The sequence below is a fragment of the Megalops cyprinoides genome, chromosome 3 (assembly GCF_013368585.1).
Source record: "Megalops cyprinoides isolate fMegCyp1 chromosome 3, fMegCyp1.pri, whole genome shotgun sequence".
Taxonomy (NCBI): domain Eukaryota; kingdom Metazoa; phylum Chordata; class Actinopteri; order Elopiformes; family Megalopidae; genus Megalops; species Megalops cyprinoides.
The window spans coordinates 32105238-32119246 of NC_050585.1; the positions used below are offsets into that span (position 1 = coordinate 32105238).

The following is a 14009-nucleotide window of genomic DNA, read 5'->3' on the forward strand; positions in this document are numbered from 1 at the left end:
CTTGGATCCGGAGGTGTCTGGAAATAGTTGAGAAAGGAGCTTTGGCTCATGCACTTGTGACAGTCATCACAAGGTGATCATCTGACTCTGGAGCTGTCAGAGAGATCAGCAGGTTTCTCACTCGCTTGTATCTCACCTCTCTGTGTCAGGTTTCAGAATGCACAGCACATGATGGTTTGATCAACTGACTTTTGGATTAAAATGCCTGAGACTCAGTCGTGCCGATTTTGAAGTTAGCGAGCAAGCTGTTCATTCACAGAGGCCCACTGCATCAAAGGTCCCTTCAGTCTCAGTTCAGAAATGTATTTGTGTTGATAGTATTCAGTTCCCTCTAACCCGTAATGTCCGTTTTACTGTAGAATCCAATTCCACACCATAAAGGGAAACTCAAAGTGAAGGGTCAAAGGTCAAAGAGCAAAGGAAATGGGGGAGTTGGGGTGGGCAGGCGTGTTGTGTTGAGGTGCGCCCACAGTTCAGCCACTGAGAACAAAGGATCTTTGGGTGAATATGGTCAAGGCAAGTCAAGTTAATGTATCTGTTTGCTGATTTTGTTGTGGAATATTGTGGTGTGAATGGCAATTATACCATGAGTAGAGTGGTCAAAAGATCTGCAAACCTGACATTATACTTCTCCAAGGACTTAACTGTGGACATACTGGCAACATTCCTCATTATTATCACCCTATGTGGTGAAAGGATAGTGGTCTTATTAAGATTTGGGGGAAGACAATAACCGTCACTGGATTCTTATTCAAGACAAAGAATACATTTTACATATGGAAAAACATTTTCTTCTAAAAATTTACTTGCAGATCAAGCCAAAATACAGAATTGACCTTGAATTTTTTCCAACCTTTAGAAGTGGGGAGGCTCCAGTACCTAAGTTAGGGATGAATATGGCTCTGTGACTCCCATCAGAAAGTAAAATATGAGGACCATTGCTCAGTACAGTAGCCTAATTCTCACTCACTCTCTTACTTGATACCTCATTTGAACTCAAGCAGTGAGCAGTCTTTGAGGACAATTAATGGGGGTGGTTGTTAAATTACTGCACTGGCAACTTACAAGAGTCATTACAAGCTATTTAATCACTAAGATCATTTATTATTCTCCTAATCAAATATTACCTGACCCAATATCTGTGTGGGGTAAATGAGACCTAATATGTTCCTGCTGATTACCTACACCATTTCCTGCCATTAAGAATGGCATCCTCACCCTGCACAGACTCACTTTTCTCTATGATGTCATCTTCCACACTGACTCAAAAGATTTATCAAGAACATGTCCACCATCTAGTGGCCAAGAGAGATCATTGTCAGTAACTCAAAATCTGACTTCCAAGTATGCTTGCATTCTGGTTTTCATGGGTTTGGTCATGGCTGAGTGACCAGGAGGAACAAAACCGCCTGTACCACAGCCCCCATTGCCTGTTTTGGCATTAGCTCCCATGGATTATGAATGCCTACTGATTATTGCCATAAAGGTAATCTGTTTAAGTGGTGGAAAAAGGTTATTGTTGTGTGTGGTGATAAAACACATTTCTAAATCACTCTGACTGCTGGGTGAAAGAAGAGGGTGTGAGAGACACACTGAATATCCTAGCTGCTCGAGACCAACAAGTGAGCTCTATTTATGGCGTTTCCTCTCTGGTACATCACTGTTTAACTTGCTTGGACATCAAATGTCAGACAGGCAGCTAATGTCAACATTTACTATGTTGCTCAATCTCAGGATGTGGCGTAAAATACTGAGGTTATGTAACATGGCCTTGGTGCATTAGAAGTATACAATCATGCACATTAACACCCCCATGTGCACATAAACATATACACATGCACATTTGTGCATGTATAGGCCCACATACAAACACACACACAACCACACCCACTCACACGTGTGTGCACGCACGCGCACGCGCACGCACACACACACACACACACACACACACACACACACATACACACATGGTGATATAGAGCACAGAACAACAGTGGTGTTTTGGTCACTTGAAAGATGTACAGGTATACATGTACAAACACAACTGTATGCAATGCAGCTCCCAATGCAACCTTGCAGATAAACAATACAAAAAGATACCTACATGCTCACACACACACACACACACACACACACACACACACGCACACACACACACACCTATTTACACAAACACTACGCATTTTCCCAAAATACCACTGTCAAAACAGCCACTGCCACAGCAGAGCTGGCCAGATCACTGTAGCACAAACACAGGTGGCCAAATAACCTTTTGTGCCCATCAGGCGCAAACACACTGCTGCACTTTGGAGCAGCCAGTGGGTTTGATCATTCCTCTCTGCTACGTTCTGGCTGACGGGATATCTCCCTGCGGCGGGATGGCAAGAATCTACCTTCTGCTCGTCATTTCGGGGCTTCTGCTGGAGAACGGGCTCCGCTGTGGAGGTAGGTTCCACTCACCCACTCGCCCCACTCACCCACTCAACCACGCACAATCGCTCGTTCCAGGCTGGAGAGGACAGGACATCCACACCTCCGCCATGCTGCTGTTCATGATTGCATTCAGAACTACTCAAAATGAAGCTTTTGTTCACCCCCCCCCCCCCCCCCCCCCCCCCCCCCCCCCCCCCCCCCCCCCTTATCCTGGCAGAGGTGAAACATGTGATCAGCTCCCTTTTTGTTCCTGCAGTCATTGTCATTTTATAGTGTTGCTTTTTGTCAGTACACACAAACAGTCATGACACATCATATGGGCAAGGGTGCTGTGTGTGTGTGTGTGTGTGTGCGTGTGTGTGTGCGTGTGTGTGCGTGCGTGCGCCAAATGAGGTCAGGTACGTTTCAGCTATGGCTACTTCAGTATAAAAACAATCATATTGACCTGATGACTTCACTAAGGCTTGAAAAGCAACATTTAAAATGGCAATTTACATCCACTGTATGCTCCCAATCCCCCTCCAACTGCACCCGAGACACAGGAGAACCATCAATGTCCATTATAAGACAGCAAAGATAACAAAAACTGCACCTCTCGCAATCCAGAATATACACTCAACAATGACCACAAGATATACACCTCAATAACAATAAAACATTAAATAAAATAATATGTACAATTTACTAACTTGCCTGGACAGGCATTATACAAGGTAAGCAAACTCAAGGCAAATCTTACATCAGATGGACTCTATACATAATAACTCACATTAAACATAGAAAAAAAATCAGCTTCATATCAATCAGTCTAGATCCTAAAAAGGCATTTGTTTGTCAACTGGACCCTCATGTACAAAGTAGTGGCCAATACTGGACTTTGACAACAAGCATTGAAAACTATTTAAACACCCCGCCATACATCACTGACATCACAGAGACAATAGTGCTGGAAAGAGGGACGCGGCAAGGCTACCTTCTCTCTGCAGATAATTTCCCTGCATATTGATCGGTCAATGCAGTTAATTAGGCGAAGGGTATAAACATGTGGGAGGACAACCACAAAATTGCACTGCATGCAAATTATATTTTAATACATCCAGCAGACCCAATATCCTCTTTATATAATCAGATCCTAGGAAAATGCAGTAAAACCTTAGGCTACAATGTTAATGCTAAGAAAATAGGTACTTACAGGTCATTCAAGTTACACGGTCACATTCTATCAAAAGCTTGCAAACATATCTCATTTAACGGCAAAAAAAGAATATGCCAAATTATAACTCCCTGAAGTATACAATTAAAGGAAGGTGTATGATGGAATACAGTGTCCCTTGAGTTAAGCTCAAGAACAGAAGCAATTATTATAAATATTCTGCCAAAGATGTTTCATCAGTCACTACCAGTAGAGGTATCACCAAAAAAAACAATTGTATGGACCTTAATATGGAAGAATAAGTACCAAGCACCTCAATACAGTATAGTATCAGAACGAAGTGGGTACTGTCATTCCCATGCGAAAAGCATACATCAGTTAATTCAAGTGTAGCTCTCAAAGTTGAAGGGGAAAAAAACCCTGCTGTACTCTCATGGTGCGATAAGCAATACAGGGTGAGACAGAAAGAAATGCAGTGCTGTCTGTCAAATTTTTCCCATTAAATCCATGCTGAGAATCCAGTAAAGATGGTATGAGAAAACCACAGGTAGAAATGGCTCCTAAAATGCAATACAAACATAAAAAAAAATACAGACAGTAAAAAAAAAAAAATCACTACAGGCCCTGTACTACAGAGTTGGAAAGGGACTTTACTGTAAATAACACAGTAAAAGCAGAAGGATACCTGAATGTATAACATGTCATTGTGGCATTGCATGTTTAAGATGTGACCATCAAAGAAGCAGTTACCATAACAATAATCTGTTTTTGACTTCCTCTACCTCTTCTTTGACTGACTCTGACTTTGACTTTCTATCAGACTTGGACTCCTCTGCTTTAAGACTGATCCTTTTGGGACTGCTCTTCTCCCGTTGAATCTGACGTTTCTAACATCTCAGAACAGAAAATGAACAGTAAATACATAATAATTAATAAATAATTTCATTTTCATTTATTCACTTTGTAATGTTGCGACACTACAATGCCTATTTTTGTTTGCAACACTGTGGATTGAATGCAATACAACAAAATAGACAAACTAAAACAGAAGACATTTTACATTGTTTCGATTTTTACTACTTTAAATAACCCATTTTAATGATTTCCAAATGATGATGCGCCGTAAGCCTGTGATGGGGAAGACTGAGGTAGAATGTTTAAGTACTGATATACGACCAAATTCCCCAACCACAATCACAACCATAACCATTACAAACTAAAGCACAAAACTGGTCCTTCATGAGCATTTCTGAAGCCTATAGCGTCAACAGCATACTGAATAGTCATCCATCAAGCATTGCCTTAATAGCATTAAAACCTGAAACTTCAAAAAACGTTTACTTGCTTACTAATTCCCTTGCATCGTTCTGCTGCCTGTATCCATACCAGTTGAATTCGGTCATTCATTTTAAATAACCAAAAAATGTGAATCGTTCTAATATCGATAGGCCGCAACCTCAACTTCTAGTGGTTTGTTTCCCAATGCTGAGCCCACCAAAAAACCTCCTCTTCCTCTTCTCCTGCAGGTGCAAACACCCATGCTCTGTTTCAGATAGTCTTCTCTACCTGGCAAGCTAATAATTTAGTAACATAGCAGCTATGGCTACTCGATATTATAGATCTTCTGTGCCACTTCTTATCTTCTTCTATGAGTTACTCTGAAATTCTGTGAGTGGTCTCTTTGGTTCTGATAATATTTAACCTCCGAGTTGCAAAAGTCCTAGAAGCTGGCTAACTAGTTGTGTTGTGCATGAACGCGTTAAAAGAGCGAGGTCATTGAATGTGCTCATTTTTTTGGTGGACAATACCCTTATATGACAGGGTACACGGTGCACTGTAAACACTGGCTAGCTTAAAAAAAATTTGCAAAATGGCTAGTGCAAGTCATTGTTCATATGCATACAAATGATAAAGGAATTTACTTTGTGATTTGAACTTTTTATTACTTGTTTTTGCACTTCCACTAGTAAAATACATAAGGAATGAATGTACAAGTATACACAACCAGAGTGAAGTGGCAGTGATCGGGGGCTGGGGATGGATGGGTAGGAGGAGGTTCTACTGAAAAAGATAAGCTCAGAGCAGGTCATTTAAAAAAATGGAAGAAATGAACTGGGACTGTGAATGTGTTCAGAATTCAAAATTGTGAACTATGAACGTGAAATATGTGTGAATTGAACTTTGAGCTAGCTGTTGTGAAGTGTGAATTTGCAAACTAGTAGTGTCTTGTAGCAGGCTTGTGAGAAGGATCTGTTGAAAATGTTTCCATTGTAATAAAATTTGAATTCTGGTATTAAAGAGTAGAATGTGAAAGAAGATGCTGCTGTTTTGCTAGCTATATGAGGCTGAAGAGCTGTGTGTAACAATGTAGAGAATTTTCCACTGACACTGGCTTCGTGCCAGGGTTCAAGTATTTGTTCACTCAATAGTTATAAAAAGTCATTTAAAAAAATGATACCAATGGCTATCCTGTAAGCAAAGTTTTATGTGACAGGCTATTCTATAATGTTTTAGGTCTAGAACATTGCAGATTTATTTTATTTTGGTTCTGAGTGTAGGAATTGTATTTACTTGTTTATGGTTTTCATTTCCTCTCCCTGAAGCGGTACTTTTCTCAGAATCTGACTCCCATTCACTATGTATGTTTTTTCTCCCTGGTCCAGCTTTGGTGTTCCTGCCTCAGCACACGGCTGATACTGTGCTGAAGAGGCAGAGACGCTACAACACACCGTTTGAGGAGATGAAGGCGGACAACCTGGAACGTGAGTGCATGGAAGAGAAGTGCAGCTGGGAGGAGGCCAGAGAAGTCTTCGAAAACAGGGAGAAAACAGTGGGTGACATCCTTCACCGTCAGGGGGTCGAAACTGACAGGTGCCATTCACACGGTATAAGGAGCTAGGAGTGTGTCTATACTGGAATCACTCTCATGCACCATGGTAGTACAGATACTGTAAAAAAAAAAAAACCCTTAATAAGGAAACAAAGGAAACTCCCCTGACAATACTGTTACAATGCTATCCTTTCTTATCATCTTTTTTGTTTTTTTCATTTTTTGCAGATGGAATTTTGGGTTGGCTACATAGGTGAGTATGTTTAGCCATGTAGTTTGTGAGCTGATGCTGTAATGTAGACGCGACGTGTTATGTCTGTAAAAGAGGAAACCATGCACAATTTTATCAAACACTGAGAGCTCGCATCTTTCTCATATTGATTTGCGGAATTCATTCTTCCGTCTCTGTGTGGTTTCTGACCACGTCTCTGTACCGTGAATCGTACATTTCTGATTGCTGCCCGTGTGTTTCAGACGGGGACCAGTGCGAGTCATCACCCTGTCAGAATGGTGGCGTGTGCAAGGACGGCATGAGCTCCTATTTGTGCTGGTGCTCGGTCGGGTACACTGGGAAGAACTGTGAGATAGGTGAGCTCAGCTGGTGGCATGCACGGCTGGCGAATCTTTAGTAGTTCAACAGAGCTACAGATCTTAGTCACGGCATCCACAGAGACAGCTTTATAAGCAGTGGTCTCTTGCTTCTGCTTTCCCCACAGAGACGGTGAGGCAATGTGACATCAGTAATGGGGGCTGCATGCACTTCTGTGAGCCCCACCCCCTGCAGGGAGTGACATGCGATTGTGCGGACGGGTATAAGCTGGGCAAAGACGGACGTTCCTGTGAACCTGAGGGTGGTGTTTTCATAAATTATGACACTGCAATACTTACAAGCAGATTGCTAGATCCAGGGTGCATTCCTTGGCACATGTTTTACACATTAACCCATTATACAGCTGAATGCAGGCTGAAACCATTCAGATTCAGTAACTTCTTCTCACAGATACAACAGCAGTGTGTCACTCAGAACCGTTGATGCCGCAGGAGGCCAGGAATTCAGTGCTGATTGTTTCAAATTTCTTCTTCTATGTTTTCTTCTGATAGCTCTCATGCCCTTCACATCATAACCCATAATCCATAATATAGTAGCACCTTGGTGTCCTTTAGTGTTTTACTGTCCCTTATTCCTCAGAGTTTGCAGCAAAGCTTCAGACATTTTATTCCTAGAAACAACATATTGAAGCTGTACATACAGTCTGTAAAGCAACCACAAAGAAAGGAAAAATTTAAAAGTGGCCTAGTTTTCTGTGAGGTTTTGTTTGTTTCCTAATTCAAAGAAGAGTAATAGTGAGTTTGTTAAACATGCTCAGTGTATGATTTAATTCTTAATTTTTCAATCTGTGCATGTGTCCCTGTGCATATATTTTCAGGAAAATTCCCGTGTGGCAAACTAGGGGAGACTGTAAAAGCTGTGTTGTCCACGCGTTCCGTGCACGCTCTACCCGCGGACATGAGTTTTAATGAAACAACAACGACCCTCCCTCCCCTCAACGCCATCACAGAGGCTAGCCCTCCCACACCAAATGCAACCAGTCCTTCTCCTACGAATGCCAGCACCCCGCCCCTATTCCGGAGCAAGGTGCCCTTTGGGGCATTCTTCCCCACCATGATTTCTGCCACTGTAGAGGTGAACAGGGACAATCGCATCGTCGGGGGAGACGAGGTGACACCTGGGGAGACACCATGGCAGGTAGGGTCTCTGTGTCTCCCTAGCTGTTGCTGTTCGTCCGTGTGTGCACCCAGCGCACAGCTGGCTCAAACTGGCCACAGTGTGATGCCTCTGGGTGACTCTGGCAGGTGGCACTGATCGACAGACAATCAAAGATTGTTTTCTGCGGAGGAACCATCCTGAATGAGCTGTGGGTGATCACCGCTGCCCACTGCCAGGTGGAGGGCAAGGAGAAGGACACCTTCATAAGAGTGGGTAAGAGTCAAGCTCAGCCGTCTACTGAAGTCACACAGTAAGTGTGGCAACCCATAAGCGCAATATTATTTTTAGTCTTTTTTAGCTTCGGTATCGTTCTTGCTGGTTATGAGGTGTTGTTGCGAAGCTGTTTGGCAGATAGGTGAGTTAAAAAAAGCTTCATTCACACACTTAACATGGGCAATTTGCTTATTATTTGAAAAAAATCTGGGAATTAAACCTTTTTCAAGTGATTTTTAAAATCATATTTTTTGGTTCAGAAACCCCATTAGAATCCTGGGATTGGCAGTTAGAATTCTAGTGGCAGCATCATTTCAAAGCATATGGAAAGTAGCATGTGTGTTGGTGTAGCATATTGACAGAGCGGGATTCCTGCTAGCAGACTGCATACTGTTTTTGCTATGGAAAACAGTAGGTAGTCTTGCAAAAATAGCCAGTGTGATTGGTGTGTATAGTGTATAGTGTATATTGGTGTGATAAACCTTTGTTTTTCTGTTTTAAAATATAGACAGATTCCCCTAGGTAGCCAATATAGATTTTGAAGTAAGGCCAATTGGCTTATGCCATGAAATCCAGCCAAAAATTCCTCTGTGGCAATTTACGATCACTTTTAAACATAAGTAGCCAATGTGGTGAAATTGATTAAAAACAGGCCATGGAGCCATTTTGTGGTGTCACTGTGGTTGAATGAGAATGAACTACATTTATTGTGCTGATGTTGTAGTCGACGTTGTCCTTTCGTATTCTGTTGGATGTGAACCCTGGCTGCAAAACATTTTTCCCCTAGTGGGATAATAAAGATAACCTTGAACCTTGAACCTTGACTTTACACAGAGGTGTTAAGCATGCCTCTCCACCTCCTCTGCCAGGTCTAGACATTAGTATAAAGTGCAATGCAGGGATGTTCAGAGAGGCCACATTCGGTGCCTCAGTTGCGATCTCACCATGGCATTGTCCGCAGGCGAGCACAACGTGGAGAAGGACGACGGGACAGAGCGCGACCACGAGATCGTCGCGTGGCACCCGCACCCGCACTACGACAAGCACACCAGCCAGTACAACCACGACATCGCCCTCCTGCTGCTGCAAACGCCCATCGCCTTCTCGGACTTTGTGCTGCCCGTCTGCCTGGGGCCCAAGGACTTCACGGAGAAGCTGCTGCAGGAGGGCCCCCCGGCGGTGGTGAGCGGCTGGGGGAAGCAGCGCTTCAGGGGGGTGGACTCGCGCGTGCTGCGGAAGGTGACCGTGCCCTACGTGAGCCGCACCATGTGCAAGGGCAGCAGCAGCGAGCGCGTCACCCGCTTCATGTTCTGCGCCGGCTACGCCGACCAGCAAATGGACGCCTGCCAGGGGGACAGCGGCGGCCCCCACGTCACCCGGCATGGGGACACTGCGTTCCTCACCGGCATCATCAGCTGGGGCGAGGAGTGCGCCAAAGATGGCAAGTTCGGCATCTACACCCGCGTGTCCCGCTACTACCCCTGGATCTCCCATGTCACCGGGATCAAAAAGGGCACCTTTGATTCCAACCAAGACCTTTAAAATGCAGTCCCTCTCCCTGTGACCATGCTGACATGATATGGTCTGGACTAGTAAATTTGATGACAGATGCACCTGGTCTTTCCTCCTGCTTGTTTGCTTGTGCTGTGTTTGATAACGGGAAATAAAAGAACACAAAAAGAAAACAAGAATTGTGTCTATGAGGAAAAATGTCTAATAAACAAAACTGAAAAATACATGCAGAACAGGGGTTCAAAGGTGAAGACCACCAAGAGGAGAGGATGTAATTGTACTTTGCTGAAGGATTTTTCTCTGAAATTTTGTGAATTATTCTATTTACAGTACACTGTAGAGGTTATTAGATCCAAAAGCAATAGGTGAATGAGTGAATAGTGTTTATCCTCAAAAACCAACACAATCAACCTAAAGCCAGTTAGACCACTAATACAGTCTACTGCCCATACATTTCTCTTTTGTGTTTTTTGTGTGTCATCTGCCTGCTTGTGTGTGTGTGTGTGTGTGTGTGTGTGTGCAAACATTTCACATCATTTGCTAGGTTTTGAATATCTAGGTAGTTATTACAGGAATCATGCATAACTTATAAAATTAGTTATTCTTAAACAATGTAAATAAACACGCTATAATGAATTGGAGTGAGTTGTGTATTACAGCTTACAGTGGATCAGTGGATAAAGTGGACAGTTCAAAGATTTAAAATTATTTTCAATGAATAAATCAAAAAACAGACTGAAAAAATATCACGTCGACGCGGGACTGCTAGGAAATCAGTTATCATTCTCAATCCTTTTCATATGTTTTTGACCTCTATTCTTCGTCAGGATATAAAGACAGGGTGCTGCAGAAAAATAGCAGACTGATTTAGCTCCAATGGTGTGTCACCATGTCACTCAATGGCTGCTGTTCCTGATGGCCTTTTAAATATGCCATCTGGTGGTGTAAGATGACATTGCAGGAGACATGATTTGAAAAAGGGGAATGGTTAACAGTGACTGCCAAAGGAACTGGAAATTCCATTATTCCATCATGGTTTCTGCATTTGCTGAAACAGATGAACACGTCATTCAAGTTCTTACAGTCTGATGAAACAGTAACTTCTGGCAATGGAAAGGGTTAAATACTACCGTTGTCTGTACATTATATGTGTATGAAATGTTATGTGTGATTAGGTCAAAGTCATTAGGCGTACATCACAAAAAAAGATGGAAATTTTGATGGAAATGTGCATGACTTTGTAGTGTCTCAGCAATATATCCACTTTATCTGTTCCCATGTAGCAAATTAGCCATTGTTCTTTATTTCTTTTGCAATAAAAAATTTTGATTATTACAAAAGAGGTAATAGTTAACCAAATAATCACTGTTTATGTACAGTTTAATGTTTAATTTAAATAATGATTCATTACATGTGGTCATAACTGATACACACATTTTTGTAACAGTGAAAACTGAGTCATTAGAATTTTTTTTTTACTGCTTGATTGGCGTGGTCTTTCAGAAAATGTTATTTGGAATTTATAGTTTCAGAATTTTCATTGGTGTCAGTAATATGCCAATGTTATTTCATGAAAAACTTCTCAGACATAAAATAACAATATGGGAAAAAGGGACAAATACAATGTGGTTACATCATAGTATCATAATACTAGATGATATTAACACCTCTGATAACGAGAAGGACAAAGACGACTGCACCGATTGGTTCAAAAGACCAGGTCCTAAGAGACTGTGGATCATTGAATCTGATTAATGCAGCCATTCCAGTGATTCAAAAACAACAAAAGCCAGGTGGCCTTATCTGGACTTCAAATTATGCATAACTCCTCCTCTACTGCTGTAATCCCAAAATGTCAGACAAGAGGATTTGCTGTTTGTGAGAGCACTAAGCATTTTGGGTATTGTCAAAATTCACACGGAGCTATCGATGAAGTAATTCCAGGCCGGGATAATTCGGATCTTTCAGGATGTATCACAGACAATATCCATTATCACACAACAATATTCATACCAAAGTTTATTTTGTCCATATATACAACATAGAAGCTGTACAAGAATGAAACAATGATACCAATGAATACATTAATATACTTGAAAATGACTGCTCAGTGTCCAGATGGCATGCAGATTCTGCAAACTTAGAGGGAGCACATGTGCATGTCATTATGCACTGCATTTGCAAATTTTTTTTCTATTTTCAATTTTTCAACGTATAAGGTCAGCACAAGATCTGCAGAATTAAGAAAACATAGATAATGACCAATCATTCAAGAAGATATGCAAATTAGTTGAGTTGTGCTGCAAGTACGCATGTATACACATGCTATAAAAGGAAAAATGTACGTATTGGATAATTTATCAGTTATGTTTAAAATAGTTATGCTTCATTTGTAATAGAACTCCACAACGCGAATCTGGACTGTTCACAATTAATGAAGCTTAATCCAGAAAACCCACGAGGCGCCATTTAATCACACCTTAAAGCAATATGAAGACTTCGAAACAATATGACTTAAATCATTAAAATCTGACTAAACAAACTTACACCAACATTGTGCTTATTGGAAGTTCAGTGGAAGCTTCTGGAACCATACAGAGGCATCAAAAAGCTTCCTGTTTCTCTGTGATATAAAACACACAGAAAAGATTCTTCAGTAGCATGCATCATCATAGTTAAAGTCAAAGAGATCTCTCAAGACTGACTTCCACAAGTTGTAAGATGGTTACAGATGAATTCATAAAAGCTGAATTTAGCACTTTACATGGTAGTGTCCACTATTGAGACATTTAAAGGTACCGGCATAGGGGCAAGGCTGTCAGGGAGAGGATGCATGTCCATCTTACCACAATGGGCTGTGAGACAAGTGGTTGGAGAGGCAATCATAAATCCAAAGGCAACAGCTGGAGGTTTCCTTGAGAAACACGTTATAAAGTGTCAAAAGAACCATTCAGACCATCCATTGTTTGTATGAATGGAATTGCAAGGTATGGGTTGCAAGGAAGAAGTCTCTTTTGAAGGCAAGCTACAAAAAGAGGTAATTTCAATTTATTGTACCAGACTACATCTAAATGACTATTGGAAGCAGGTGTCATGGTGATAAGATGAAAATGGAGCTTTCTGCTCATGCCCTTCAGATTTGTATTTGTCATAAAAGGCAAGGTTGTATTATATTATGTTGATAAAGAACCCATTCCCACTGTGAAATATGGTTGTGGGAGGCTATCGTGTTTTTCATCTATTGGTCCTGAAGTCCTGGTTAAGATGGAGGATATTATGAACATACACATGTACAAGGACATGTTTGCCAAAAAACGTGCTTCCCTGTACCAAGAAGCTCAAACCTGTCTACAAAAATGTCTTCTCATTCCCACCCAAGAAATATAAAATAAATGTTCAGATCATCTCCAGCTCCAGACCTCAATCCACAAAAGCAGTTCACAAAAGCAACAACAGAGATCTGAAGGACCTAGAGTAATTCTCCCAAGCAGAACGGTCAAAAATTCCACTCTGACAAAACTTCATACATGAACACTACATGAACACTACACAAAGCACCTTGTCAGTGTCATCCATGTCTGACAAGAAGTAAAAATACTAATTAAAAGCATATGAATAAATAGGACCATTTTGTTTTCTGGAATAAAATCCATTATTCAACCACATTATTCGTGAACAATCTTAATTGTTTCTGAATTATAAAAAGAATCTCTGTGCAATGCTGTGATGATTAAAGTATAACATATTTCATTTTTCTTCAGAAAAAAATGATTCAATATGTACATTTTTTTTTCCATTGCATGTTTTTGTTCCTATTTAGTTAGGGGAATGAATAAATATATAGAGGGCACTGTATATAATGTATAATATATAATTGCACGGAGGAGGCAAGACACATTAATACACAAAAATTCTGTAGTTTGGAGCAGCTCCTGCTGGTTGAAAGCCTCGTTACCACTTCAAAGGGCCCAGTATCAAAGGCAGCCCAACAGGGGTTGAGATTTGATGTGGTACATTCACACAAGTCTGCAATCAATATTCAATTAAGTGTTCAACATTATGGGTGCATTTCATGTTCACTACGTGCCTCTATAATAGGA

At 41.3% G+C, this 14009-nt stretch overlaps 1 protein-coding gene across 1 annotated transcript; it reads left to right on the forward strand.

The window, feature by feature from the left end:
* Positions 1 to 2227: 2227 nt before the first annotated feature.
* f9b (coagulation factor IXb) lies at positions 2228 to 10360 on the forward strand. The gene is made up of 8 exons (XM_036522967.1): positions 2228 to 2445; positions 6250 to 6416; positions 6645 to 6669; positions 6891 to 7004; positions 7133 to 7267; positions 7844 to 8163; positions 8271 to 8397; positions 9359 to 10360. The coding sequence occupies exons 1-8, from the start codon at positions 2379 to 2381 to the stop codon at positions 9937 to 9939; spliced, it is 1536 nt and encodes a 511-aa protein (XP_036378860.1). The 5' UTR covers positions 2228 to 2378; the 3' UTR covers positions 9940 to 10360.
* Positions 10361 to 14009: the final 3649 nt, after the last annotated feature.